This window comes from Podarcis gaigeae, assembly GCF_964106915.1.
Source record: "Podarcis gaigeae genome assembly, chromosome: 14".
Classification (NCBI taxonomy): domain Eukaryota; kingdom Metazoa; phylum Chordata; class Lepidosauria; order Squamata; family Lacertidae; genus Podarcis; species Podarcis gaigeae.
Window position 1 is genome coordinate 5,964,451 of NC_139690.1, and position 26,801 is coordinate 5,991,251.

At 48.5% G+C, this 26,801-nt stretch overlaps 1 protein-coding gene and 1 long non-coding RNA gene across 3 annotated transcripts in view; one reads left to right on the forward strand and one right to left on the reverse strand.

Annotated features, from left to right (window-relative positions):
* The window catches only part of ALDH1A2 (aldehyde dehydrogenase 1 family member A2), a 70,257-nt gene that overhangs the window by 15,066 nt on the left and 28,390 nt on the right, over nt 1-26,801 (forward strand). Inside the window, exons 3-5 of the mRNA XM_083712730.1 lie at nt 13,405-13,509; nt 14,996-15,136; nt 18,587-18,716. Of these exons, the coding sequence (XP_083568856.1) occupies nt 13,405-13,509; nt 14,996-15,136; nt 18,587-18,716 (376 nt within the window). The remainder of the gene's footprint in view (nt 1-13,404; nt 13,510-14,995; nt 15,137-18,586; nt 18,717-26,801) is intronic.
* Nucleotides 14,247-25,168, reverse strand: LOC310831812. Of its 2 annotated transcripts, none has more exons than XR_014557981.1 (2): nt 24,799-25,168; nt 14,247-14,775 (listed from the first exon to the last, which is right to left on the reverse strand). It is a non-coding gene; the product is annotated as an uncharacterized lncRNA (long non-coding RNA). The 2 variants fall into 2 exon arrangements; XR_014557982.1 differs by lacking the exon at nt 24,799-25,168 and adding an exon at nt 15,608-18,438.

The following is a 26,801-nucleotide window of genomic DNA, read 5'->3' on the forward strand; positions in this document are numbered from 1 at the left end:
TTTTGGTTGTCTCTTTCTGCATCTTTTCCAGCTCTACGTTATCTCACCTCAGGCAGAGCCATGAGGATGTTGGTGGTGACACTGCCTTGATTTCAGCCAAGACAAGGGGGAGGCAAGAAAGTTACAGAAAATCAGGCCCTGTTCTCACAGGGACAGCATATTTTCAGGAATCTGGGGACTGAATATCAGCCCAGCCTTAATTTCATTAGTGGGATTTCAAAACCCTTTCTGTTTTTGTGCATTTGGGTTTTTTTAATACAGAAATTGCTGGAGGGGGGAAGTTCCCCTACATTTTAATATTAGGCACTTGGCAAAGAATTAAACTTACATTTTTAATTACACCTTGAGCACTGTCCCCCCCTTTGAATTTAGTGGTAAATAGAAATTTGTTGTTCACGCTGGCCTTTACTGGGGAACAAGTCATTACTATTCCCCCGCCCCCAAAAAAATTTTTTTCACAATAGATTAGAACAGAGGTTTTCAACCTTTCTGAGTCCACAGCTCCTTTAACCAACTACATTCTTTCTGCGGATTCCCTATGGGGCTCAGGAGCCCAGTTATGTCACCCCTTGCCTGCAGAGCCAGCAGCCCCTCACCCCTTTCCAGACACCCTCCCTTGTGGAGGGTTCCCTCAGCCTCCTCTCGTCTCCCCTTTCCATGGGAATCCTCCAGGCAGCAGCTACCACTACCCCTAGTCTGAGCTGCCCCCAAGGAGAGGTGCCTTCGCACACTGCCCCACAGGGGTCTGGGAAGAGGATGCCCCCAGCCTTAGTTGCCTGATGGAGACTGGGCAAAGGTGAGGCTAGCACCTTACCTTGGGGTCCTCTAATAATTTCCAGGGCCCTTAACTAACTACAATCCCTGGGGTGCTTTGAGGGAAGCCATGGCTCTCAAAAGTGGCATGATGTTGCTTTAAATGTATAGTGCAGATGGGGAGCTGTGCAGCAAAGTTTGTTATGCCTGCAAAAACAGGGGAGGCGCTTGACCCCCCACCCTTAATGTAGCCATGAAGAGTCAGAAAGGTGCCCTGGATTCTATGCTCTTGGCTTAGCAACCTCCAATTCTTGTACTGTCAAAGAAAGGAATCATAACTGCAGTTGCACAGTAGGGGGTGTGGAGGGCATCTGTGTCCAGCGGATCACCACCAGGAAACAACTGTGTAGGACATCAATGCCCTGCCAGCTAACGGAGCCTAAAGAAAAGGGCGCCAGCAATATGAATCGCTTCTTTGCACAACCATGAGCTGCCTTACTGAATTCACTGCCACAGGTGCAAGGGAAGATGGCCATTGGCTTGTTGTTGTTTAGTCATTTAGTCATGTCCGACTCTTCATGACCCCATGGACCAGAGCACGCCAGGCACTCCTGTCTTCCACTGCCTCCCGCAGTCTGGTCAAACTCATGCTGGTAGCTTCGAGAACACTGTCCAACCATCTCGTCCTCTGTCGTCCCCTTCTCTTTGTGCCCTCCATCTTTCCCAACATCAGGGTCTTTTCCAGGGAGTCTTCTCTTCTCATGAGGTGGCCAAAGTATTGGAACCTCAGCTTCAGGATCTGCCTTCCAGTGCGCACTCAGGGCTGATTTCCTTCAGAATGGATAGGTTTGATCTTCTTGCAGTCCATGGGACTTTCAAGAGTCTCCTCCAGCACCATAATTCAAAAGCATCAATTCTTTGGCTATCAGCCTTCTTTATGGTCCAGCTCTCACTTCCATACATTGGCTTAGAAGCATTTAAATAAGGTTTAGAGGTATTCATAAAAGAGGAGAGGTTTATCCAAGGGCTGTTAGTCATGACAGATGACAAGGAATGCTCCAGAAGACACCTATCACTTAATACCAGGTGCTGGGTGCTGTCTTCCTGTCCTGGTGGCGAGTTTCCTGGAGGCATCTGGGTAGCTCTTGGTAGGAAGAAGGGTTCTGTGGACCTTTGGTCTGATCCAGCTGGACTGGGAACATAACGCTTAAATGTTTCTTTATTGGTTTTGTGTAGGAGAAAGGGTCCAAACTCCCTTTTGTTTCTTTGGCAGCCAAGACAGTGGGAAGGATCTTCCATTTGACTCCATAAGGGTTTTTCTTTGGGGGGGGGGGATGTGGCTTTTCCAGCTTCTGCTGCCATCACCCAAAGTTTGCTTAATGCCTTTCACCAAAGATGTCATAGGTGGCAAAAGGCAGCGAGTAAATGTTCTTTAATATGATGTAACCTAATCCTGATGGATCCAAAACTGTCCTTTTTCTGAACTCCCTGTTCATGTTCTCCCATTTCACTGAAGTTGTTGAATGCTTGCGCTAAATTATAAGAAAAGGTCTACCCACAGATGATCCTCAGTTGGAGCCCCTCCTGCTCTTTGCTGCTTTGGCCCATCTCTAATTATAGACTGTAATAATAATCACCAACATCCTTCTGAGCAGATGAATTTGTGAACATCAGAAAGATGCTTTTGCCAACCAAAAGAGAGCGAGAGAGAGAGAGTGTGCTGTGTGCGCATCTTGACGGTGGTAGTGCTGGTGGGGGGGAGGCTAATTGGAACCACATGTTCAAACTTAACATTAGAAATACTCCATTATAGGCACCACAATCAGTGTTGATATGTATTCTGCTGCTTGCACTGAAATGCCAGAAGTCATTTAGACTAGTTAATCCTTCCTGAGCTCTTCCCATGGAGTTTTTAAAACTTTGTTTTAGAGCCACCAGACACAAAGAGACATGTCCGGCACAGGCTCTCCGCAGAGCTGGCTTTGAAATGCTCTAACAGGAGAATTGGGGGACATTAAGGAGGCTGGCGGGAGGCTTGCTGGAGTGAACCCTCATCCCAAAGCTGCCTCCTGATGGTTCACTTGGGCCTAATCGAACAGCCACTCTTTGCAGGTCACAGGCTCTGCTATTTGTCTCTGACCTAAGAGATCTGGAGTGTTCTTCACATCAAAACCGGGTCTTGCTGAGCTGAGATCAAACAGGCAAAGGTAAAGGATTTGGCCAGTGATTTATCATGCCACGGAGAGCGCTCAGGCCAAAAGGGGCCACTGAGGATGAAGCTGACATTCCAGCCGTTTCTCATATGTGCTTAGAAGAGGGACTTCCAAGTTAAACAGAAGGAGGCCCTCCCCCCTCTCTTTTTGCTTTTTTTCAGGAATAAATATTGAGAGATTGTGTTTAACTGCAAATGTCTTCCCAAGGACAGCATTTTCCAAAGCTGATGATTAACAGGAAGGTCTTCACCTAAAAATAACAGAGATACACAGACAATCTCAGTGCTACTGCAAAAGGGGCACATTCTACCAAGTGTAGAAGAGCAGCTCCTGCAGAAAGATTCAGCACCTACCTTTTATGTTTTATTAAGAAGTCAAAAAGACACCATCCTTCTGAACCAGACCCCAAGCTCTACTGATCTAGTCGAGCACTCTGTTTTAATGGCATTTTATTTGCTTGTTTGTTTGTTGGATTTCTTGCCTGCACTATACTGTGGGGTCTAAGGTAAGGTAAAGGTAAAGGTACCCCTGCCCGTACGGGCCAGTCTTGACAGACTCTGGGGTTGTGCGCCCATCTCACTCAAGAGGCCAGGGGCCAGCGCTGTCCAAAGACACTTCCGGGTCACATGGCCAGCGTGACATCGCTGCTCTGGCGAGCCAGAGCTGCACACGGAAACGCCGTTTACCTTCCCGCCAGTAAGCGGTCCCTATTTATCTACTTGCACCCGGGGGTGCTTTCGAACTGCTAGGTTGGCAGGCGCTGGGACCGAGCAACGGGAGCGCACCCCGCAGCGGGGATTCGAACCACTGACCTTTCGATCGGCAAGCCCTAGGCGCTGAGGCTTTAACCCACAGCGCCACCCGCGTCCCGGGGTCTAAGGTACATCACAACAATAAAATATACCATTTGTAAAACAAATAAAACAGTGTTATAGTGAATTCTGTCATTTAGCTACATATTGTGCAAAGAAGGGCTCTCTTTTGTTTGTTCTGAATCTGTTGCTGAGGAATGTCACTGAGTGTCCCAGAGTTCCTGAATTATAGAAGAGGGAGAAAGGGTTCTCTTTCCACGCCTCCCATTCCATTCATAATTTTATAAATCTCCATCAAGCCTTTCCTCATATATCATCTTCTCCAAACTAATACTGCCATGTATTGTCAACTTTGTCTTCTCAGATGAGGCACTGAGAGCCAGGGCCTTCTTATGTGTGGCACCTCTCTTGTGGATCTCCCCTGCTCTTGTCCTGCAGAGCCCAAGTGGTAGTGGAGGGGGGGAGAGGAGGAAAGCAGCACCATGGAGAGCTCATAGGGAGCTGCTTGCTCTAAGGAGGGCTGGAAGTGACCTGAGGCCTTTTGAAACTCTCCCTCCTAGGTTCTCCCCCCTTTCTGGAGAACAAGAACCTCTGGAAGGGCCAGTACACTGACCTGGAGAAACCCTCTGTCCTAGAGTGGTCCCTATGCCATTGGACTGGTGAGACAGCATGGGAGGTGCCAAAGGCAGGTGCCTGTGAGGGTTCTGGCTCTGGTCCTATAGACCCTGGTGCTGTGGGTTGTGCTTCAGTGGGCTCCTCTGCCAACCTCTGGTCCAGCTGTCCTCTGATCTACAGCATCTTGGAGTCTGCTCTGGTTCCTTAACTTCCGACTTGGTCACTGCAGGACTTAGCAGCAGAGCCCAGACTTGGCATGTATTACGTAGGTCCCGGGTCAAATCTCTAGCATCTCCAAAGGAATTGGCAGCAGGTGGCAGGAAATACCTGTCTGCCCAAGTCCCTGCCAAGCTGCTGTTTCAGTCTGAGCATCTAATACTGGCCTAGGCAGACTAATGGTCCCGACATGATAGTTGTGTCCACGAGCAAAAATGTGCAGCTGTGTGCTTGTCTCCTTTTACCAAAGAGAGGCCTTGGCTCAGGGACAGAGCACCTACTTTGAATGCAGAAGGTTTCAGGATCCACCCCCAGACTCTAAAGCAGCAGAGAGAGATCAGGGTTCTCACCTGGGTCAGCGCAACTAAGTGATGGGCGGGGGGGGGGGACGGCCACTAGGATACTCATATTCCTCTGTAGCCATGAGTGTGAGACCTTCACTTCACCTCACACATACACACCCCACCTGCCTCACAGGTTTGTTGTGAGGATGAAGAAGGATAGAATAAAAATGGGATTTAAAAAAATCATCCAAGGTAGCTTCATGTGTCTATGTAGAAGTGTCTTCTCTCTCTCTCTCTCTCTCTCTGTGTGTGTGTGTGTGTGTGTGTGTGTGTGTGTGTGAGAGAGAGAGAGAGAGAGAGAGAGAGAGAGAGAGAGAGAGACTGCTGCAGACTGAGCCCAGCAAAAAGTGGTGGAGGAGTAAGCATTCCTGGACCTCAATGCAGACGTGTGTGTGTGTGTGTGTGTGTGTGTGTGTGTGTGTGAGAGAGAGAGAGAGAGAGAGAGAGAGAGAGAGAGAGAGAGACTGCTGCAGACTGAGCCCAGCAAAAAGTGGTGGAGGAGTAAGCATTCCTGGACCTCAATGCAGAAGTGTGTGTGTGTGTGTGTGTGTGTGTGTGTGTGTGTGTGTCTGTCTAGGAGGCAGCAGGTACAGAGATAAAGGCATCCAAAGCTGCCTTTATAGTTGCTCATCCCTATCACCCACCTGGCCCAGTATTGCAGCTGCTTCCTGGGTTCTTGCCACAGAGGCTATTCCCATCTCCTACTTCCTGGGATCCTTTTTAATCAGAGGTTGAACCACAGAACCTAGTGAAACCCCCTGTCCCCAAGACCTTTCTCCAAGATCTCCCCTCCTGTCTCTTAAGCCCCTTCGCTCTAGGCGTGCTCTCTGGGGCCTCCTCTGCACCCTTCCATGGGACTGACAGCCTTTCAGCCCCCCCCCTCAGGTTTCTCTTCCTCTGGCTGACCTGAGACCTTCCTTTGTGCCAAATCTGTGCCCTGCCAATAAGCTCTGGGTCTCTATTCCCCGTACCTCATATTTGGAAACCTGCAGCAGCCAGGCACTTTGGGGACAGAGTGTGGGTGGCAGAGACAGACAGGGTCCGGGTGACCGTCTTCCGCCTTTGCCAGAATCTGTGATGGCCTTTGCAAAGTTCCGCTGGTGATGAGTCCCTAAAGCCAAATTCCTCCAAAGCGAAATGTTCATTGGGAAGGATTCTTCAGCCAGCTGCTGGTGGGTAGCTGATCCCAGGAATGCATCGTCATTCCCTGGCGGGAAGGTTTGGGCTTGAGTCGGATCAGGACAGCCATGTGCTTGATGAGCCCTGAGAAATCAAGACACATCACGCACCACACCTTGGGTTGGAGAGGATTTTCCTTTGCCAGGCTCAGCGCTGGAGCTTTTGAAAAGTTTCCAAACAGAGAGGAAATGAAGGATATGAAATTTCCGGAGGCACAGGTGCCAGGTATCTTCAGTGTTATGAAATATTTACCAAGGGAAGCGGGGGCTGCTGGATTTTTTGCATGCCTCCAAAATTATCCCCAAAAAGTGTCATTATGCACTCAGCTCCTGCAGCCACGAGATGGTCGCTTGGGGCCAAACAGCTGAGATTCCTCCCTTAAGCTTCTTTGGCATCCAATGCCTCCCCCCAAAAAAAAACCCTCTTGGAGGAACGAGCCTCATATGAAAAAGGGATCACTTTGATGGAATTGAAACTATAACCAGCTACTAAATCAAGAGAGCTAGGAAATTCCAGTTCATCCAAAAACATGCTTCTCTCCTATGGGAAGCTGTTATTATGTGGATGTTAAAATCCTCTTCCTGTATGGGGGAGAGGAAAAAAACATTATGGAATTGCAGAACTACAAGAACATGGTTTATTAAATCCATGGGAAAATAATTCCACCTTGGAGGACCCGAGGGCTCAGGCTTAATTTCTGTCCACTGGCTGAGGTTCTTGCTGGTGCTCCAGGGAGGTCGCCGCAGATGCCTGATGACATCATCACGAATCAATATTGAAGGAGGAATGAAAATTATTCACTCGCACATCGTTCCAGGACATATTTCAAGAGAGGAAATGAAAGGTTACACTGCATGCCATCCATGTTGATTCGTTGGCCAGTGGTGATTGTAATTTGGTTGCTTTTAACTGCAGAGTTTAAAAGGAGATGGTAGAAAAAAGAGACTCAGTGGATGTATTACTGTTCATGAGTTTTCAACATTGTCCTGTCCAAACTGGGTGGATGTTAGAAGGAATTTGTATTCAAACCCCCCACACCACTTCAGTTCTATACAGAATAGAGCAGGAAAATGTCAAATTTGAAACTGGGATGGGTGGGTAGGTTTTATACAATAATTTCTTAGCTGCAAAGAAAAGAAAGCCCGATGTGGGATTTATGTTTTCTATCTGAAGTAAATCCCCTGAGCACTGGGAAATTTCTTTTTCCATAAACGTGAATGAACTTCATTTTACTTGTCGCTAAGAAATGGATGAGACACATTCATTCTCAGTTTTGTGTTCAACACCGACCAGGATGTGTCCACAGGGCCATTATTCCATTTAGTTTCATAACATGAGGCAAGGGGCGATTTAGATGTTGTCATGGGTGGTAGAGTATCGTATACTCTGCTTAGCTGTCTCCCATTTCCTTATTATTTTGGAACAGTGGAGGCTGGCCGGTTGCTTTAGATCACCCTGTGGTTTCTTTTTCATAAGGCAGGCTGTTCCAACGACACTCCATGGTTTGGGAGGGAAGGAAATCTGGAGAGAATTGGCTGACTATTCCTCCCAGCAGCAACTGGAGACAGTCTGCTGGCAGTTTCCCAATTCCCAGGCCAGGATCCTGAAGGCTGTAGGTGCCTCTATGACAACCCACTACATGAGATGTTATAAACAGTGTCGTTGCCACACAATTTAAAGGTAGGAGCCACCAGTGGGGCTCTGGCCCCTTGCAGGGTAGATGTATCTGTGTGATATCCTGGGGTTCTGTGCCTGCTCCTAAGTAGAGGTTGCCTCTGTCAGCTTGAGGCTCTGAGGCCCCTTTTCTTTGGATTTGGGGTGTGAGAAGCCAGCACCATTGACTGAAGCCCTGGCTGATGATGTCCTAGAATTGGGCTAGCAGGGGGAAACAAAGACCAGAAGATGGAATAGGCAGAGGAGAGCTGTGGTCCACAAGTGTACAGGACAGGTTGGAATGGAAGCACCTCTTCCCATTCTGATGCAGTTTGCACATCTGGCAAACCATGCAGGAGGTCTCTGATTCCTTGCAGGAGATTGACAGTCCTTTTGAGGGGAAACTGGACCGGCAGGAGGATAGCATCCTTTACCCACCATGGATATGCACTGACTCATTTTCTTTCCCCTGCCTGTGGCCGAGGAGAAGTTCTTCCCTCTCTGGGCAAAGTGATCCAGAGCACCTCCTCCACAGAGGACAAGGTAGAATCCACAAGGAGAGCCCTATGGAATTGGACCAAGGGTGGTTTCCTTAGCCCTGCACCCTGTTTCCAGATGCCAGTGGGAAACCCAGAGGCAGGATATGAGGAAGGCTGCCTTGCAGGGGGTGCACTCTGCCAGAGCCATGCCCCCAGCATCCTTGGGGGGCACATTTCATGGCTCCAGTCTTAAGCAGTGGTGTAGCGTGGGTTGTCAGCACCCGGGGCAAGGCAAGTAATTTGTGCCCCCTAACCAGTGGATTTGCGCCCCCTAACCCGTGGATTTGCGCCCCTAACCCTAACCCCCAGATGTTGCGCCCAGTGCGGCCGGCCCCCCCTGCACCCCCCACGCTACGCCACTGGTCTTAAGAACTGGGCCAATCACATGCCTTTTCTGGATATTTATCCCTCTATTTTTCTGAAGGCTGAAGTGGCTTACAGCATTTCAGCATTTTAATGTCCTAACTATGAGACACCAGTAAAAATAGCATTCACAGGGTGAGGTGGTGGGGGGGGGGCTCTCCCTCTCCCAAGAACCGGGTGAGATCCCGGAATTCAGATGCCAGGCGAGAGCAGGGACATTGGGAGTTCAGCTCTGGGCTGCAGTTAGTTTCTGAGCTGTGAGGCGATAGCAGCAAATGTTTATGTGCTTTCCGTGTTACTTGCAAAATATATCAAGTGTTTCTCTCCATCCTACTGCCCCCCTTCCAATTTGGCTCAGTTCCATGGACCGTGCCCCCATGAGCTAAATTACTTAACTGCTTACAGTGCCACATAGCAAACACATGACACCCCTTTTAGCAAACCACGGAATGTAACTCTGGGGTTCAAACCAAAACAAATGACCTCAGCAACTCTTGGGAGATTACACACACACACACATATTTACACACACACACACACACACACACACACACACACACACACACACACACACTTAAAGCAGAATTAAGTTGTAAAACCCAATGGCTGATTTATGGCCGCAGTCAGCCTTAATTAACATTGATTCCAGGGGAATAGTAAACGTTGAATAGGGTTCACAATTGAAGTTGAACAATGCCCTCTCTGGGTGTTGTTCAATTTGTAGCATGATTTACATGGAGGCGAGCCCTTCCATTCCTGGGGTTATCCCTTTTTCATCTGGTCCTTGGGATGAGTTATATATAATCCACTGATAGCAACATTTGCTGTCAAATAGTCCCCTTGATTTAAAGTTACCCACTACAATGGTCACTATAAATAAGAAGAAATAAAAGAGGGAAACGAAAACCCAATTTGAGGCTTTGCAGGGATTCCTTGTTTGGGCAATGTGTCATCGCTTGTCCAGGCCTGTGGCGTTTTTACGAACTGGCCGTAATGAAAGTCAGATCAAATGTACGGGCTCTAAACATTTAATCAACAACCACTGGAACCGGACAAGTTCTTTAAAAGCCCCAGCAAGCTCAAATTTATTGTCTAAGAACCTCGGTCTTGGTGGGGAGGGAAGCCGGTGGAGGAATGGCACTACCTGACACCAAACGCCTAAAACTTTCAAAACGTGAGTTATTTAAGCATAAGGTTGTGCTTGTAAAGCCGCCAGCTGCTGGATTTCAAGATTTGAAACCCTTCCAAGAGTTTGGACGAGGTACTTTATATGGGCAGGAGAGTAAATACTCCAATTTTACTGCCAATTTAGAGGCGCTCGGTTTACAGTAATGAGCTTGCCTTGACCGTCCTTTGTTTATAGAAAGTGGAACAGGAAGAAATGAACGTTAACCATTAACAGTAGCAATCCCTCAAGCCTCTCCTTCTCTCTCTGCTCCGTGCCAGCCTGACGCCTTGCTCTTATTGGAAGGCTGGCTGGACACCTTGTCAACCGCAACTGGTCGTGTATAGAATAAAACTATTGGAGTGGATGCAGGGTCACTCAAAAAGTGACCTTTCAACAGCATTCTCCAAACGCTGTCTGTGGAACTCATTGTCACAAGATGTTGGATTGACTACTTGCACCAGCAGCTTGTCAGGATCAGCCCTTCCATTAGGCAGAGGGAAGCATCTGCTTCAAGCGGGAAGTGGCCAGGGTTAGCTTCAGCCACCTTCCATCACCCCCCTTCACCCCCCCCCCCAAATCTCCTCAGCTAGCATGCTGCCCTCACAGATCTGGGTGTGGAAATGTTGCCTAATTCCTTGTGTGGGAGTCAGATTCAGTGGGCGGTCCAGTTGGATCCTGCACATGGAATGAGGTCATGTGTCCCATCTGCCTTCTTTGCCTCAGGCAGCAAAATCTCTTGGGCAAACTTTGCTGAGGTCTGGACCATGGTGGTGCTGAAGGCTGACATCTCTTCATTGCTCAGATCTGCAAGGGGTTAAGGTAGGGCTGCCATACATCCATAATTTCCCAGGTATATATGGGATTCACCCATCGTGTATGTCCGGATTTTCACTTGAAATAGGGCAACCCTAGTTAAGGAATATCACCTGACTCACTCCGGCCTATTGGGGAGATTCCTTGGGTGGTAATGTTATTTCATGGCTCCATAGGTCCTTCCCTCAGCCAGAGATGGCGGCAGGGGGCAGAACAATGGCTGGGCATAGGTAAAGGTAAAGGGACCCCTGACCATTAGGTCCAGTAGTGGCCGACTCTGGGGTTACAGCTTCTGGGTCATGTGGCCAGCATGACTAAGCCGCTTCTGGCAAACCAGAGCAGCGCACGGAAATGCCGTTTACCTTCCCGCTGTTGTGGTACCTATTTATCTACTTGCACTTTGATGTGCTTTCAAACTGCTAGGTTGGCAGGAGCAGGGACCGAGCAATGGGAGCTCACCCCATCGCGGGGATTCGAACCACAACTTTCTGATCGGCAAGTTCTAGGCTCTGTGGTTTAACCCACAGCGTCACCCGTGACATACCTTAAGGTTAATCATGTGGCATACTTCTGAGTGCACAATTGCAACTCAAAACCCTCTCCTGGCACCTGCAATTTATATGGGTTGGGGTAGCTCCTATTGGAGCAAACAGGAGAGTTCCCGCTGTTTCCAAACACAGGTGTGTGCAGAGAAAATCCAAATTGGGACTGCAGTGACAGGGGATCCTAGGGATACCGCCCCCGGTCTCATGCCAGAATCCAAAGCCAGATCAGGGCACAGGGAGCACTGGCTGGTTCAGCAAGAAAAATTGTACCCTCAGGTGCGAAGCTCGCCATTAATGTTGAATGTGGTGTGGTCTTCAACTCGCCAGTGCTGCTCCATACTCAGGTCTGGACTCCCAGGACCAGCCTCCATTGTGGGCAGCTGGGCTCACCAGAAGCAGGATAGTGTGGCTCCTCCCCCTTTCATTGGGTCTTGTGTGGGAAGAGGCGGGAAGAGTCAGCCCGTGCCAAGCTGCTGACTTCCAGGTGTCATTGGACTACAACACCCATCAACCCTAGCCAACATAGCTGTGACCCCATCAGCCTTGGTGCTGTGTGGCTGGAAATGGTTGTAGTCCAACATCTGGAGGGCACCAGCTTGGGGAAGGCTGCCAAGTGTTGTGCTGTTGTTGTCTGTTGAATGTCTCAGTTGCTCCCATCTCTGAAGGTTGGATCTCTGCTTGTTTTTGTGATAACCTGTGAAGTCAGGCATCTGTTTTAAGAGTTGAGCTACCTGGTCTTCTTTGTGATGTGTCTTGTATACTGTAAAGAACTTTGGGTGCCTGGAATCCCGTGAGGAAGGTATTCTGTCCCCTACTCAAAAGGCGTCAAGGAGTTTTGAGTGGTGGTGGTGTAGCAAATAGAGAAGCAGAGGGGGGAAACTTGCACAGACTCAATGGACTGAGATGGGTTTTGAGAAGGGGTGCACCAGAAAATGTCCAGATGGATGGATAGATGATAGATAGATAGATGATAGATAGATAGATAGATAGATAGATAGATAGATAGATAGATAGATAGATGATAGATAGATAGATGATAGATAGATAGATAGATAGATAGATAGATAGATAGATGATAGATAGATGATAGATAGATAGATAGATAGATAGATAGATAGATAGATAGATGATAGATAGATGATAGATAGAATAGATAGATGTCTTCATGTTCGCAAGGGGGAGGGGAGTATGTGCCATTTGGATTTTCCGCCTTCGTCACCGAAATATTTTGAGCCAGCCCTGCATCTCGGATCAAGGCTACTGTTAATTCCACACAATGTGTTTTCGTCTCAATCAACGGTTTGTTTCCTTGAAGAAGAGTAAAGTTGGAGATGATTTCACATTATCTGGGTGATTCCCATGACAAAAAGGTTTATGTTTTGAGATGGGGTATTTGGATGGCTGAGCTCTGGGCGGATTTGCCTTCATTCTGGATAGTTGTGCGATTTTAACAATTTGGGGTTTTGCAGTTTCTCTTTGTGCTCCGAGAATCCCAATTTCAATTTCAGGCAATCCACTTAAGGCTTTAAATCCTATCTCTCTTGCAAAAGGACTGTTGATTTGGAGTGACAGATGGATCCAGGCTTTCATGTTAATTTGCAGGAGCTGGTGAGCTGGCCAAACTTGCTGCAGCAGATCCTGCCCATGGTGTGTGTGGCAACACACACACACACACACACACACACACACACACACACACACACACTTCATTACAAACAAGAGCCGCTCCCCAAAATAAGATGTGCCAAGACGCTTTAACAGCACAGATGAGAACAGTACCACCATCTTAGTAGCTGCAAGTTTAAAAAAAACCCAAAAAAACCCTCTGTGGCCTGGAAGCTCATTTCTGATTACCAGACTTAGTACTTGGCCATGGAAAAGAAGCAGCAAAGTAGCTGAGCACATGTACCTCAGGAGCACCTTGCATATTTAGGGCCACCACCAAGAATGCCCTGCCCTAGAGATCATCCTTAAATCAGCAGGAGCATCCTTTGCTAACCTGATGCCCTCCAGACGTTCAGGACTACAACACTGGTCAACCCAAAACTTCCAGCGGGTACCACCTTGGCAAAGGCTGAGGGCAAGGATGTCAGCGAGCCTCCCACCCTCTTTGATGAAAGCAAATGAGGAAGCACATATAGCCTTAAAAAGTTACCTTTGTCTTTGTTTAATCCATTTTTTTCTCATTCAGATTTTTATCAACAACGAATGGCAAAACTCAGAGAGTGGGAAAGTATTCCCTGTGTCCAACCCTGCAACAGGAGAGCAGATCTGTGAGGTGCAAGAGGCTGAGAAGGTAATGTATCCTCGGAATTTGTCTGCTTCTCATGACACCTGGCCTGCCCTATCCCTTGGCTCAGGCAGAGAAACAGATTCCTTCTCACCCTCCATGTGACAACAGTTCAGCTGGCAAGTGGGCACTTTGCCCACCCAAGGGCCCTCTCTGCCCATCTGAGCCACTGCCAGCCATTGGAGATGGGCAAGGGATTAAGAAATTTCCTGTGTGATGAAGAAGCGGAAACATTTATCTGGTAACTTCTCAAAGCACCTCCACCCCCATCTGGCACAATCAGGGTCGCCCTCTCCCGATTACCTGGGAAATGGCAGGCTGTGTGCAAATGGAGAAGGGCTCTTAGGCTACCTCCAAACCTCAGTGCCCCAACCTCTCTGGCCTCTGGAATGGAACTGCAGCCACAGTCCCCTGGGAGGGTCTTCTGTGCCTGAGGAAGGGGCACTCTAAGGCTTGCCCTCGCTCAGTGGCGTAGCGTGGGTTGTCAGCACCCGGGGCAAGGCAAGTAATTTGCACCCCCTAACCCGTGGATTTGCGCCCCCTAACCCTAACCCCCAGATGTTGTACCCGGTGTGGCCGGGCCCCCCCTGCACCCCCCATGCTACGCCACTGCCCTCGCTGCCCAAAGTGTGTCATGAGAAGCATCTATCTGCCCTCTTCAGCCAGGCGGCCTTGCGGCCCTTCCTGGGCAGGTTACCCAGGTTACCTGGTTCCAGTTCATGGTTGTCTAAGTCAGCCTCATCTTTTTTAAAAATATAATTTTTATTAGTTTTTTAAGATATCATTTTCAACAGTAATTAAACATACTTTTACATCTTACTCAATTTTTTTGACTTCCATCAGTCCTGTCTGAAAATTTTCCAATCTAATCTCTCAGTATGCATTTCTTATCTTCCCTGTTACATTTCAAACTCATAACCAATATCTCTATCTTTTTCTACTTTGTAACACTTTGTATATTTCTCCTTACAAAACTTCTTGTAGTCCTACTAGCGTAATTTGTTGGTTACAGTTGCTCTCCAATAATTCATATACTTCTTCCAATCTTCTGTAAATCTCTGGTCCCATCTCTGGTTTCGAATCCTTCCTGTCATTTTGTCCAATTCTGCATAGTCCATTAATTTCATCTGCCATTCTTCTTTCGTCGGAAGTCAGCCTCATCTTAACCCTGGTCCATTCCAAGCGCTTCAGACTACAGCTTTCTGCTTTAACGCCAGATCATGCCTTCTTTTCACCTGTGCATATTTTAATCCACTGAAAGACGCCTTGAGTCTTTTTGAGAGAGAAATAGTGTGTAAGGAATTTAATAAACTGCACTAGTGAAATGGGTGGGAACAAATCCTAAATGTCTTTTGTGTATTTTTCAAAGACACCTATCAGTCAGTCCATCTATCCACCGACATCTTTTCTTCCCAACAAGGATTGTTTCTGGTGCCGTGTTTGTACTTTGTACTCACTAAGGTTTCTCTCTCCCCCCCCCCCCCTTTGACAGCCTGACACAGACAAAGCCGTGAGGGCCGCTCGCCTCGCCTTCTCTCTGGGCTCTGTGTGGAGGAGGCTCGATGCCTCAGAAAGGGGGCGTCTTTTAGACAAGCTGGCTGACCTGGTGGAAAGAGACAGAACCTTACTGGCTGTAAGTTTTGCAATGGGACTGGTGGGAGTGGGGTGCTGTTTTTCCTGCCCGCTGAGAGTACTGTTAAAAATGCTTTGGGCATCAGAATATGACATGCAAATAAGTTTGTTTGATGTGCTTTTAAAAACGTTTTATTAGAGCTGCCACCCAATTAAAAAAAGAATGATTTTTGTTGATTTGGTAGTTCAGCCATGGTCAACCTGGGACCCTCCAGATGTTGCTGGACTCCAACTCCCATCAGCCCCAGCATCATATGGTCAGACTGGCTGAAGCTGATGGGAGTTGGAGTCCAAAATATCTGAAGGTTGAACAACAACAACAACAACAACATATTTGTACCCTACCCATCTGTCTGGGTTGCCACAGCTACTCTGGGTAGCTTCTAGCATATATAAAAACATAGTAAAACATTAAACCTTAAAAAGCTTCCCTATACAGGACTGCCTTCCTAAAATATAGACAATTGCTCACCTTCTTGACATCTGATGGGAGGGCATTCCACAGGGTGGGCGCCACTACCCAGAAGGCCCTCCGGCTTAACTCTTCTCTTCCCAGAAAGCCCTAATGAGAAAGCCCTTGCTCCACATCTGGGCAATTGAGGTCCATGTATGTTTATGGCAAGGGTCAGTTCTTGAAGCCTCCCATGTCAAAACAACCCCCATGACATGGCTCCTAGATGGCATCTGCCACTGGGCAGGAGTCCCGAGAAGAAGGTCTCTCAGCAAAGCATCCCCTTGCTGAATGCAGGCTGCTGAATTCGGGAGAGGCTTCTATACAGTCTCCAAGGGCAGCACTGCAGAAACAGGTGGGCAGACCCCCTTGCGACTGTATAGCTTCTCCCACTCTAGCTCTTTGGGGAGAAAGTTGTGTCAGAGGCTTGTGCCAGGAGCAACTGTGACTGTGTCTGTGTCTGTTTGGGCTGTGGATCCTTCAAACCTTCAGGCTCTGGGGTCCAAATGCACTCTCTGTGCATGTAAACCACTGCTCTCCAACCCCCTTCACTGGGGCTTTTGTGAGAGATGCCTTTGGGTGCTCAGTGGGTTGCTCGCAGCCTGAAGGCTGGAGGTTGCCAGTCCCCTGCTAGAATAATAATTTCTGAGCCTGTGCAAAGTAACCCCCCCCCCCGCACGCCACAGCGAGAACGCTGAGCTGCACAGTTCAGGCACGACGCGGAGGAGCACATGTGGTCGGCCCCGACATGGTGGCACTCTTAATGTTATTTTCCACATGTCAAGTGCTTTGAACTAAGCCGGCAAACATCTTAATTCCAGCTTTGTCAACACTTAAATCATCTTACCACCAGTGTATGCTGTAAAATCGCCACGGGGAGAAGGGGAGGGGCCCAGCAAATCAAGTCAGCTCCCTGCCTGTCGCTGGATTTGCGGTTCCCGAGCCAAATTCTTTATTGAGCGGAGCCCACCGCCTACCATGCCACTGACTTCAATTGCAGGATGGGAGGCAGGGGGAAAAATATGGCTATTGCCCTTCCGTATATCAATGGGATTTATGGCTCACATCCATTTGTGTGTTATACCTGCTTTCACGGATACATTTCCCCCAGCTTGGAACTATCGTGGGGAGATAATGGTGCCTCTTAAAAGTGATTTAAGCGATCTGGGTGGAAATTTTATGGGGTTCCTTAAGAGGATCTTTAAGGTCTTCTTTTTAAAATGGGAATATCCCCTTAAAGAAGGGCCCGTGGCTTGTTTCATTGGGGCTCGGAGCCTTCCTAGAGAAGAGCAGGCTTATTTGATGACGGGCTGGACGCCGTAGATATCACATCGCTCAGCAGGGGTCTTGGCAGCCACGGCAAGATTCCTTGGAGACTTGTTCCAAGGAACAGTGCAGTGGCAAAGCAAAGCGAGGAGCACAGAGGAGTGTGGCTTTTTCAGAGCAGGTGTGATGGTCTCACCTGCCAAAGTGCTAGGGTAATTGGCCGACCCTTCCATGCTCTGGTAGATGCATGAGGTGATAAGGAGGCTTCCACGTTTGTTTGTGACAGATGTGAGGAAAGTCAGAGGATGAAGAAAATAATCAAGCGGAAGCTGGATACATCTTTCTTTTCCTTTAAGACGGTTCCCACTTCACACAAGCAGTTTAAATGACACATGTCTTCTCTGCACAAAGTTTTGCATTTTTAACGAAAAGCTAAAGTTTGCATTTCATCTGAAGATATTTGGTTAAAGCTTGATGTGTTTTACAAACTGAATCTGTGCAGTTAGATGCAGGCACCACTGAGTTCAATGGAGCTTCTCCCAGGAAATGATGCCTGGGATGCAGTCACGCTGATCCTGAAAAACAGGGCAGGATGCTACTTCCTGTTGCTCTTTGGTGCATGTCAACAAATAGATTAAGGCTGCTGCCTGAGTCTTGGGCTCTAGTTGGGGGTTATCATGATGTACTGTATACTCCTGTTCTTCAAAACTTACCATGATACCACTGTTTCAGAAGGACAAGCTGACCCTTCGGTTTCAATATGTTTCTTATTAGGAGAGGGTTCTGGCAAGCTCTCTCCCAGCTGCTCTCATTAATGTAGCAAAGCCCAAGGCTTTCATTTTTCAGCTTGGCCCCTGTCCATAGGAACTTCAGGTTTATCTGGCTGACCTGAGCCCAGAGGCAAAAGGGAGGCAGACAGCTCAAGGGTACTGGGTATTGTCAACTTGAATGGTGGAGAAGGTGGATCTATGGAGCACACATGGTCTTCTGGGAAGTTTCCCTGTAGCTTGCCACCTGCAGATGATCAGGAGCTACGCAAGAGCATTGCATATCTCCCAATCATGTCAGTGCGACTTGTACAGGAGAACTTCCTCCTAAGATGCCCTCTTTCTGTGCTGTTGGGAACGGGCCTCTTTCTGGGATACATCCTGTGCCCCCAATTATAGCACTGAACTTTGGCAACTACCATCCAGCTACGCCCATTTCTTCCAGGCTTCTTTGCCCACTCCAGTTTGATCGCCAGGATACCCCACGGTGGCTCGGAAGTTGCTGAAGCAGCAGCTGAGATGCCAGGAGTGATTTGGGAGTGTACCTCTCAGATTATGTGCTGTTCATCCACACCCTGAAAAATCTTACCACTCCAGCTCCTTTGTACAGCTGGACCAGCCCTAGCTCACAATGGCACTTTGATGAGCTTCTGCAGATACGGAGACAGGAGCAGCTGTCCAAAGGGGCCCTGTGACTTCCCTTGGCATATTGACTAGGCACAGGAGAGGTACAGTCAGGAATGCACTCTGAAAAGACCGATGTTAAAGAGGCAGTCCCTGGTGTATGCCCAGCCAACTTCCTCAGGCCTTAAGGGTCAAAATCCAGTCCTTTGGCTCAGAGGCAGAGAGGCGAAAACTCACCAGTTGCAAATTATAATAGCCTTTTTCTACTGTCCTGTCTCTGAATAGGAAATGGTTGTGATCGCTGGCTCTACATGCCTTTTCTTTTGTCTTCTTTGTCCTCCAGACCATGGAGTCACTGAACAGTGGGAAGCCCTTCCTGCAGGCTTTCTATGTTGACCTTCAGGGCGTCATCAAGACTTTGCGCTATTATGCCGGCTGGGCAGACAAAATCCATGGAGCGACCATTCCTGTGGGTAAGTCAAGTCCTATGAAGCAACAGCTCCTGCCTACAAGGACATGGCTCTCCTGGGGTTTTATTTGTGTCACGAGTAGACCGAGGGCATCTCTGTAGCTCTTAGCCAGGATGGCAGCTATAGAGCGATGTTTCATGTTCACAGGCCGTGTGTGTGACATCTGCCACTGAGAGAGGGATGTTGCCGCCTCCCCCTCCAGGGTCTCTTCCTGGGCCTCCTGGGGGCATTTGGGCTGGTGTGGCAGGAAGCAGGATGCGGAGTGAAATGGACCGTGGACCAGATGGCTCCATGTTTGGGGAAAGAGTGTGACTCAGAATGTTTGTTTATTGCATTTACATCCCATCTTTTTCTTCTCTAAGGAGGTCAAAGGGGTGTGCACAGTTCTTCCTCCCTTCATTTATTCCCCCACAACAACCCTGTAAGGTGGGTCAGGCTGAGATGCAGTGACCGGCCCAAGGTCACCCACTGAGCTTCTCCACGGCCAAACCCTCCCCTCCCAGTCCAATTCTGACACTAACCATTCCCAGATGCGTTTGAAGGTAGAGCGACTGGTCCAGCTGCACTGGGTGTTGGCGCTGCAAAGGGCACTGCAACAATGATGCAGAGCAGAGTGCGAGAGGAAGGCGGGTGCTAAACTTTAGTGTTGCACCAGGTGCCACTGAAATTTGGAAGCCCAAAGTCCGCCACACACAGTTGGGGGGGGGGCAAGAGCAGAGAACAACTGCCCATCCTGCCCCCGCTTTTCATTCCATGGCCTTTGGCTCCCACACCTCTTTTTAGCAGCTCTGCTCAGATGCATTGTGGAGGCTTTGCCACTCAGCCAGAGAACCTGAACATCAATTGCTGCTTGCTAGGGAGACTGTGTCCGAAAATGTGCAAAAGAACCCCTGCCACGTGACTGTGAGTCTCTGAATGTCTGGTGCTCTCAGGCCCCTCCATTTTGTTCTAGTAGGGTCAGTGGGGGTGAAAGCAACTGCAAAGGGTGCCTTGCTTGCCATCTCTTGGAGAATGCAGCTGCCCTGAACCCCCAGTAACAACAGGCATCTGAACCAGTCTGTGTGGGGAGCTTTCAAGTGTAGAGTCTCTATGCCCTCCCTTCTTCCACTGCTGGCTCAAGCTTTGCCATGGAGGCTTGGGAGATGGCTTATGCTCCTGCCCCTCCAGCGGGAGAGCATTTGGACCCTATTCCAGAGTTTCTGTGCTATTGACAGAATTTGGCCTGTTCAGTGCCCACTGCAGCTGCTTTCCTCCATGCACTGCACCAAGGAAAATTTGTTTCATGGTGGTGATTCTTTTTTTGACAAGGAGGGAGGATGACTTTACAGCTCTCTTGGGTTTCTGTTGTCTCACCAAAGGCAGAGATGGCCTTTCCTCCCCTTGGCGGCAGCGCTGAGTAATAGTCTAATATTGCACACAAAGGTGAAGACAACAAAGGCCAGCGTGAAACATGACACAGGGCTTTTCTTCGTTCCTCTAGCAGCTAATTTAGTTGATTTAAAAGGGGCTTGGTGGGTGGGAAAGTTTGTCCCGGGAGGGGGAGAGACTTTAGGAGGCAGACGGCTTAGCCTGGAATAGGAGCACAAAGTCACCCAAGAGGAACTCTCTGCAGAAGAAGCCAATGTCCAGATGGTTGCACTGGGTGTAATTGGACACCCCCAAACTGACCCCAAAATCTTCAGGGGATTATTAACACCCCTCCCCACATTTGCACACAGAGCCATAGCTTTGAAATGCATGAAATAAGAGTAAATTCCCACTGAGCATGTGCAGAGTGTCTGAGTAATTGCGCTTCCAAGTCATCCACTGTGATGGGCCGGCTGGATGCAGAGGAATGGTGGGAGGCACCAGCTGGGGAACCCCCAACAGAAGAAGGCTCAGAGCCTGGAGAGTGGCGGTGGGATGACCATGAGTGGTCAGAGGGAGAAGACTGGGGGGGGGGGAGGTGTCGGAAGCTGAAGAGGCAACAGGGTTTAGTGAGCAGGGAGAGGCTGTGGCAGAAAGAAGTGCAGAAGCAGAAGTGGAAGCAGAAGAGGAGAGAGGCCAAGAGGCAGAGATCAGGCAGGCTGTTGAGGAACCCAGGGGGTCTCCCCCTCCTGCTGCAACCAACTCCTCTTCCCCCTGGTCCCCAGAACCTGAGAAGGTATGAAGAGGACAGTGTAAAGACAGGCAAGGTGATACAGCTTCATTTGTCTAAACAGACAGATCCTGGGATTTACTGCTTCCCAAAAGCCCACTCACCCAATCTCAATGGGTTGGCTAGTTAGTGGGGCACTTTTGCCTGGGGTCAGAAATTCAGAGAATCATAAAATTGTAGAGAATCATAAAATTGTAGAGAATCATAAAATTATAGACCCACGAGGGTCCAGTTCCTTATAATGCAGGAATCTGTTGCCTCTCAACCCTGAGATTAAGAGTCTCATGCTTCAACAGAAGCCTTGCAATTTTTGAAAGTGAAATCCTGGACTTGAGAAGAAAGGGGTGTTCTGATCCATGGGACCTTATATTAGGTCTTATTCTCCCATTGTTTGCACATGTCAAGCATTAATGTGTTCTGGAGCTGATACCTTGGCTTGAATGCTTTGCTTTTTGGGGGAGGACAGTGGGAGAGCACATTATTTGCCTTGCCCCCCCCCCTTCCAGATAGGCCTGTCAGAAACCTCAGAGAGCTGCTCTGTGCACAAGAGGGAGCTTGATGAACTTATGGTCTTCCTCACTAAGAGGTAGCTTTTGGTGCTCTGATGCTGTTCTGCTGAAAGGGGCTTCCAGGGAGTAAGGCACACCCGCCCTGCATAGGGACCCTCTGTTGCAATGCTGATCCCTTTCATTAGGACCACTCTGTGGCTTACTTAGCGTCCCTGTTAATCCCTCCCGGCTGCAACCATATTTCACTGAGCACATGTGAAAGCCCACTCTAAAAATGCCAAGGAGAATCCAAATGAGAACCACAAATGTTATTGATGCTTTTCTACAACATGTTAAAGTCGGATCATTTTCACTGCTGGGGCTTTCCGAGGTTTATATGGAAACAGTAAAACTTTCAACGTTGCCTGCTCAGTTTCCGAGGACAGGAGGCCCCCAGCTCCGGAAAGATCAATGTTTAGGCAAAGTGGGCCATTTTTGTCAAACTTCGTTATTCTGGTATCACAAACGCTGGTTTTATAGCAGGCGTTGGGCGGGCGGGAAACTCTGGGATGTGACTCTCCACATTCCGACTTTAATCTCCATCCTCTGTGTAAAACATTTGCCAAAAGGAGGGTCTAATAAACAGGTCTGTAAAATTCCGCCGTGATTGCAAATGCTGAATACAGGAAGGTGTTGAAAAAGGGCAGCTCTTTCAGAGTCCAGTCGCAGTTTGGAGTTTGGGAAGCCTGTGCGCAAAAGAAAACTCTTAGGTGAGGAGGGAAGACCTGGCCGTTTGTGTCTGATCAAATTAATTAGTGCCTTCCAGTGGCGTAGCATGGGGGGTGCAGGGGGGGGGCCGGCCGCACCGGGCGCAACATCTGGGGGTTAGGGTTAGGGTTAGGGGGCGCAAATCCACGGGTTAGGGGGCGCAAATCCACGGGTTAGGGGGTTAAATTACTTGCCTTGCCCCGGGTGCTGACAACCCACGCTACGCCACTGGTGCCTTCCCAGGTCCTGATTTAGAAACCGGGTTTCCCCTCACAGTTTTGGCCTCTCATCCTCAGGCGCAAGGCAGGGCAGGGACGCTAAGAGGCCACGATGTGTGGACTTGAGCCAAACCTGGTGGAACCACCATGGAAATGGGGTGGAAATGTTGACAGGCTGCCTGAAAGGAAAACGAACCAACAGAGGCCACTGCAGGGCGACAAAAGCCACAGGCAAATGGCTCTGCCCAATATGGACTGATTTTTTGGCTCATTTGCTAGGGTGCTTCCACCATGCTGGGCATTTCAGGTGGCACTGCCAAGCCTCGTTCACTCGCTCTTTTTACATCCTACATTTCCTCCGTGGCGACTCTGTTTCCCCCTCAGGAGTCAGTTGTATACTAGCAAATTTAGGTTGCACAATAAAAGTGGGTTGGGCCTTCTTGTGCAACCAGCTCAAATCAGAACTCTTTGTGGTAAATAAAGTGGAGGAAATGCCCAGGAAGGCAGGGGGTCCCAATTGCTCAATGCAATATTGTGCAACCTTCTTGCAAACAAATTAAGAACTAATGCTGACCTCGCAGGATCTCCCTGAAGGTTTTGTGAAAACAAATCAGGGTGGATGCTCACTAAAGAGGTTCTCTGGAAGAGCCCCCAGATCGCAGAAAGTCTGACAGATGCCTTTTGCACCATTCTCCTATCCTGTCTTTTTAAAAGGGTGGGGGGAACAGCTCAGCACACATCAAATATAGCCTTTGTCGGGGTGGGCACAATCTGATGACTCAATTTTTTAAAAAAATCAATATTTTCAATTACCTCAAAAACTTTACTTAAAAACAAAACAAAATGAAAGATTGTTGTTGTTTAGTTGTTTAGTCATGTCCGACTCTTCCTGACCCCATGGTCAAACTCATGCTGGTAGCTTCGAGAACACCGTCCAACCATCTCGTCCTCTGGCGTCCCCTTTTCCTTGTGCCCTCCATCTTTCCCAACATCAGGGTCTTTTCCAGGGAGTCTTCTCTTCTTATGAGATGGCCAAAGTATTGGAGCCTCAACTTCAGGATCTGTCCTTCCAGTGAGCACTCAGGGTTGAATTCCTTCAGAATGGATAGGTTTGATCTTCTTGCAGTCCATGGGACTCTTAAGAGTCTCCTCCAGCACCATAATTCAAATGCAGCAATTCTTCAGCGATCAGCCTTCTTTATGGTCCAGCTCTCACTTCCATACATCACTACTGGGAAAACCATAGTTTTAACTATACAGACCTTTGTTGGCAAGGTGATGTCTCTGCTTTTTAAGATGCTGTCTAGGTTTGTCACTGCTTTTCTCCCAAGAAGCAGGCGTCTTTTAATTTTGTGGCTGCTGTCACCATCTGCAGTGATCATGGAGCCCAAGAAAGTAAAATCTCTCACTGCCTCCATTTCTTCCCCTTCTATCTGCCAGGAGGTGATGGGCCCAGTGGCCATGATCTTCGTTTTTTTGATATTGAGCTTCAGACCATATTTTGCGCTCTCCTCTTTCACCCTCATTAAAAGGTTCTTTAATTCCTCCTAACTTTCTGCCATCAAGGTTGTGTCATCTGCATATCTGAGGTTGTTGATATTTCTTCCGGCAAGGGATTCTTCCAGCCCAGCCTTTCGCATGATGAATTCTGCATATAAGTTAAATAAGCAGGGAGACAATATACAACCTTGCCGTACTCCTTTCCCAATTTTGAACCAGTCAGTTGTTCCATATCCAGTTCTAACTGTAGCTTCTTGTCCCACATAGAGATTTTTCAGGAGACAGATGAGGTGATCAGGCACTCCTATTTCTTTAAGAACTTGCCATAGTTTGCTGTGGTTGACACAGTCAAAGGCTTTTGCATAGTCAATGAAGCAGAAGTAGATGTCTTTCTGGAACTCTCTAGCTTTCTCCATAATCCAGCGCATGTTTGCAATTTGGTCTCTGGTTCCTCTGCCCTTAAAGTCCTATAGCACTAACTCTTTCTGTCATGGGGGTTTGGGGCAAAGCCAGAAAAATGTTCTAGCACTAATTAAAAGATCATTAAAAAAAAAAAACTGATGAGATTATAAAATGGCACCCACCCAGGGGCGAAACTAGGTTTTATTTCACCAACTGGGTCAAAGACCCAGTTTGGTATCCCCCGCTATGTGCATTTGCGCCCATACACATACAGGCTGGGAGCCTCAATGGTGCCCTTCTGGAGTCTTCACCTGGGGCAAAAACCCTGGCTAGCCCAATAGCTATGGCACTGCACCCACCACAAGGTTTATAGTGAGTGTGTGCTGCACTACAAACAACACCCACACCACACTAGCTACATTGCATCCACTCATGTGGATGGCAAACAGCCATGTGGGCATTTGGGGGGCAGGAAACCCAGAATCCTCTCTTCCTGGTAGTGTGGAATGTCATCTGCAATGTTGATAATACAGTGGAAGAGTCATGATTAACTAATTATGGGAACCACTCACCTGCAAGCAGTACCCTTGGGTCCCCTAGGTGTGTTGGGAGATAGGCCTTGCCTTAGTGGCAGCAGAACCGCCATGCTTCATGTGGAAGGCCACCGGTTGGTGACCTCTCAGTGTTCTTGGACTCCAACTCCCATCAGCCCTAGACAGCACTGCCATGCTGCAGGCTGCAGAACACGCCAGGATGGAGAAGGATGAAGGAGACAGCCATGGGCTAAGACCAGACAGGGTCTAATGCAAGGCATTTCACTGGGGATCTCACAACAGAGATGTATTTTTTGAGCTGGATTCAGCCTGTTGTTTTTTAAAGTCACATTTCGAAAGGAGCTCCTGAGATTCCCCCCCTTTTCAGAATGTTTTCTTTTTCGCTGGACTGGCCCTTCTGTTGACTTCTTAAAAAAATCAGTTTCCTTTCTTTTTCGGGGGGGGGGGGGTTCAGTTCTCAACATTGCAAAATAAGAAGGTGGCTGGCTGACACATCGACCATCTTTCCTGTTGTATCAGGAACAGGAAAGGAAGTGAAAATAATCCCCAAATCATTGTTTCTTGTAATTTGGGAGGCCTTTGTGCTGTTCCAGGAAGAGACTTCAGCTTGCCCAGTTCCCAGATGAGATTATCTGAGCAGAATAGGTTCTGTGTGCCCACTGCTCAAAACCTGATAATGATGTGTGATCTGAGCAGATGTGTTAAAAGGGATCTCCCTGGTTTCTGCAGAATTAGGGCTTCCAAGTTGCACAAGCAGGGGTTTATTGCACGCACAAAAAGCCAGCCCCCTCTGTCTAGCTAGAATGTTTTCTTTCTGTCTCATCGTCTGTGCCTTTTACTAATTAGCCAATCTTTTCCTCTCTCTCCTTCTCCTCTTTCCTGTCCCTACTGCTTCTTATCGGGCTCCTCCTTGCTCCCACTTCACTGATAACGGGCCTATCTTTATTAGTCTCCTTCCAGGGCCTTGGAAACATCACACTGAGCAAAAGCAAATCCCCAGCTGGTCAGTCTAGAGCTCTGCGCTGGTCTGTCTTTCTCCCACTCATCCCACCCCGCTTTGTGGAGCAAACGGAACAGGGTGAAGAAATTCAGCGAGCTAGAGAAGGGGCTTGTTTCTAATCAAAGTCAAGTTGAAAACTATGTTTAGAAACCAGGATGCTTTCTGGATTCATCCCTTTATTATGACCAGATGTTTGCACAGATGCCTCCCCAAAATGCAACCAGCCCCAGTAAATCTTGATGTGTCCCTTGCCAGCCTTAGCTGCGGACTCCTGGCGTACTGGGCGAGTGACACATCCAAAGCCGGTGGGGAACTCCAGGAACCCCTAAATGCTGCCGTGAGAGGTACTAGTGTGGAACTGCAAGGCAGCAAGGAAAGAAAGAATCCAAGGCTCCTGTTTGCCCAAACAGAGAGAGGGGGAGGCTGCCCGCTATAGCTCTCCTTGAAATTCATTGTTTGCGCCTTGCTCTCCCTCCAGCTAGTCTTTACTGGTGGAGGTGATGTTGCATTGGGTCTGATTGGATCACTCACTTTTCCCAATGGGGACAAGAGACTTGCTCACTGAGAAGGAGGTTGCCTGTTGCATCTCTGTATGTGTTTCCCGCTTCTGGTCACAACAGCAGCGGAGCGTCTCCATACCGCTCGTGTGTGTGTGTGTTTGTGTGGGTGGGTGCACACTCGTGCCCTTGCTGGGGGTGGGCTGAGGGGCGGAAGACAAATGGAGCCCACCGTGCCTGCCCAGCCCCCTTGGCACTGATCCAGCAGTTTCTTCTGATGGACTTAGCCCTGGTGATCCTACATCCTGCTGCTCTTTTGGGGTTCCCTGGAAAATCCCTGACCCAGTTTTGCTTTTCGGGGAGACTGGAGGGAAGGGGGTTTCTCAAAATGTTGTTAAGTGTGCATATATATGTATTGTACATTGTTGTTTGCCACGTTTCAGCATACCCACCCTCCAGCCGTTGCAGGTTAAGAGTAAGGAAGAGGATGCCCTTTGGCTCAAGGGCCCAGAGCTGGACACCAA